Below are 2,568 nucleotides of genomic sequence, written 5' to 3' on the forward strand. Positions count from 1 at the left end.
TCAGGCAAAGAATGCCAAAGGAAGAGAACTCAGGAAACATATAAACCGAATCAGTTCTGAGAAATGGCTTGATTTATCCAAGAAGATTAAAGTTGGTATGATAGGAAGAATTATATACCTCTTCAGCAAGCCCCAAAACACACAGAACTTTACAAATCTCACTTACAGGACTTCTATTATAACCACAAAAGGAGGCCCAAGAAATAAAACATTGGCAGTGCTAAGGTTTATTCCTGTAGAAAGGGCTAAAACCGGAATGAAGGCATATGAAGAGAGGGACAAATCCTGAGGAAATTAGCAGAGCATTACTAACTTCACTTCTGTCAAAGCTTCCCCTGAGCACTTCAATTAGAAAATGAAAACAGTGTCATACATAAAGACAAGCCTCGCAATATGCTTAGCATTATCCACTGCCAACAAAATCTGGAAGCTTCTCTCAAGACTTAAAAACCACCTTGTAGACAGACAGACTTTTCTATAGTTGTCTGTCTACATGCTTTTCTAAGCATGGAACACCTCTTAAAAAAAAAGAGATTTGACCTTTCAGATATAAAATAAATACCAGCTGAGCCTCTAACTCTGTTAAGAGTTTAAGGTGGAAGATTAAGAGTAAAATAAATCAGAAAGGAAGCTTTTAAATCTTTAACTGACTAATAAAAAACCCAACTAGCATGACTTCTTATCACATGTGGTAGATAAGAAGGAGAGATGAGGGTAGGATGTTAGACAGTAGACTGGGACCAGAAAACCAGTCTACTGCCATCTCCCTGCAACACTTAAAGGAGGCAGGAAACTATTTCAGTTTCTATATAGGGAGTGAGGACTTTGCCATTACCTTTCTCTCCCCAGGTAGAGAGTAAGGTTTGGCATCTTCTTGAGAGATACCATCTTCTGCGCTGCAACATGGACTCCTTCATGCTATAGCAGACTTCTCATGGGGAAAAGTGATTTAGCAAAGGCAAGGGATAAAATGGAGATGATTGGCAATGTTCTGACATGCAGTGAAACTCAATCCCTGCTCCTTTATCTTCACAGCCATCACCACACACCACAGCCCCCTTCTGCTCACTTAGTAGCCACACTTCCATGTGTCTGAACTGTCCCAGGCACAGACGGGATGCCTCAGCCATGAATGCTCCTGACATTGAAGTATACCCTCTTTGCATATCTCACAGCTGTTCCTCTTTCTACCCTTTGACTAGGCTCTCCTCTGCTTGTGGAAGTGGACTTCGAAAGAATTCGGCTGCTGATGCCAGTGGGGAACTCCCACGAAGGCAAGGAAGTTGCGTGCAACTTGTTAGTGGGGAAGGAACTTATGTGTTCTGACCAGAATGCCACATTAAAGTGATGTTAAGTGTGACGAAGCACAGACTTTCAAACTAAGGAACCCACCTTATCCTCTCCCACACAAATTCCTAAGGATGTCAACCCATTGACCATTATTTTCTGCTGCTGATTTTTTAAAAATCTCTAACATGAAATAATGCAATGATTACTTTAGTGTGTACATAGAGTATTCAAACAAAAAGAGACAGGAAAAGAATTACACAACTAAAGACAAATAATTAACTCAACTCCCTACAAACTTGCCTAAATTCCAGAATGCTTCAGACTACTGGTTAAGATAAATTATCCTTGGATTTTTTATGCAAATATACAGATGTGTAGCTTGTACGTGATGTTGATTCACCACATTTTATGTTTATTGTATTTGAGAGGTTAGTTTTCACTCCCATACGTATGCAGTGTTTTTGCAACAGCATTCATAATTTCATCTCCAAGGAACAAAGCTGGATTGACAACACTGAACAGAAGCTGTTGTGCAGCAAATATCCCTCCTATCAACCTGCTTATCTCTGGGGGAGGAAGAAAGCAAGCAAGCAGTAGAGTTTCCAGTACTTTGTTCCATTACCCACTGAAATTATAACACCAAGGAAATACATTTGCCACAAAGTTAGGTGCACACTCAGAAAAGTATTTGAGGTAATCAGGTCTGCTGCCCCGAGCTGCATTTATCTGAAAGAAAGAGAAGTGAGGCCCTGTGAAACCCCATGTTACCTTTTTCTCCTGAGCAGTGAGATTAGGGGTTCTCACTGGTGCATGGGGTATTCCTTTCCTCCGACCTCTGTTTTCAGGCAAAGGGTATAGAGGAAGGCCACGACAGATTTCCTTCAGGCTGGTCATAGCTGCTGAGGAAATAGGCGGAGGAAAGGCAAGGCAAACTGGAGAGGTACAAGGAACGGGGAACGAAGGGTGCAGGCAAGCAAGATGCTAAGCGATTCAGATGTACCACCACTCCGAGGTGATCTTGAAGAGGACAGCCTGTCCTCTGGCTTTTGCAAACAGGCCTGTCAAGCAGAGAGGGCAGGTAGCACAGGTGACACACCTCCCCCCACTGTGCCATGCTATTGGCTCTTCCCTCCTCCCCCAAAATGAATGATTCACAGTTTTGCTGTTTATTCTCTGGGTGCTTTGTCAGCTGGTGCTGTGCTAAGCCACTAGAGCAAACTCAGTCACTTTCCAAATCATCTGATTCCTCCAACGTCCTAGTGAGAGTCATGGTCTGGA

General features: G+C 42.6%; 1 protein-coding gene across 1 annotated transcript in view; it reads right to left on the reverse strand.

Moving 5' to 3' along the window:
- UROC1 (urocanate hydratase 1) overlaps positions 1-2,184 on the reverse strand; it is a 49,380-nt gene extending 47,196 nt beyond the window's left edge. Inside the window, exon 1 of the mRNA XM_009329944.1 lies at positions 2,059-2,184. Within this exon, the coding sequence (XP_009328219.1) occupies positions 2,059-2,184 (126 nt within the window). The remainder of the gene's footprint in view (positions 1-2,058) is intronic.
- Positions 2,185-2,568: the final 384 nt, after the last annotated feature.

Source organism: Pygoscelis adeliae, unplaced genomic scaffold (assembly GCF_000699105.1).
Source record: "Pygoscelis adeliae isolate BGI_AS28 unplaced genomic scaffold, ASM69910v1 Scaffold208, whole genome shotgun sequence".
NCBI classification, from domain to species: Eukaryota; Metazoa; Chordata; class Aves; order Sphenisciformes; family Spheniscidae; genus Pygoscelis; species Pygoscelis adeliae.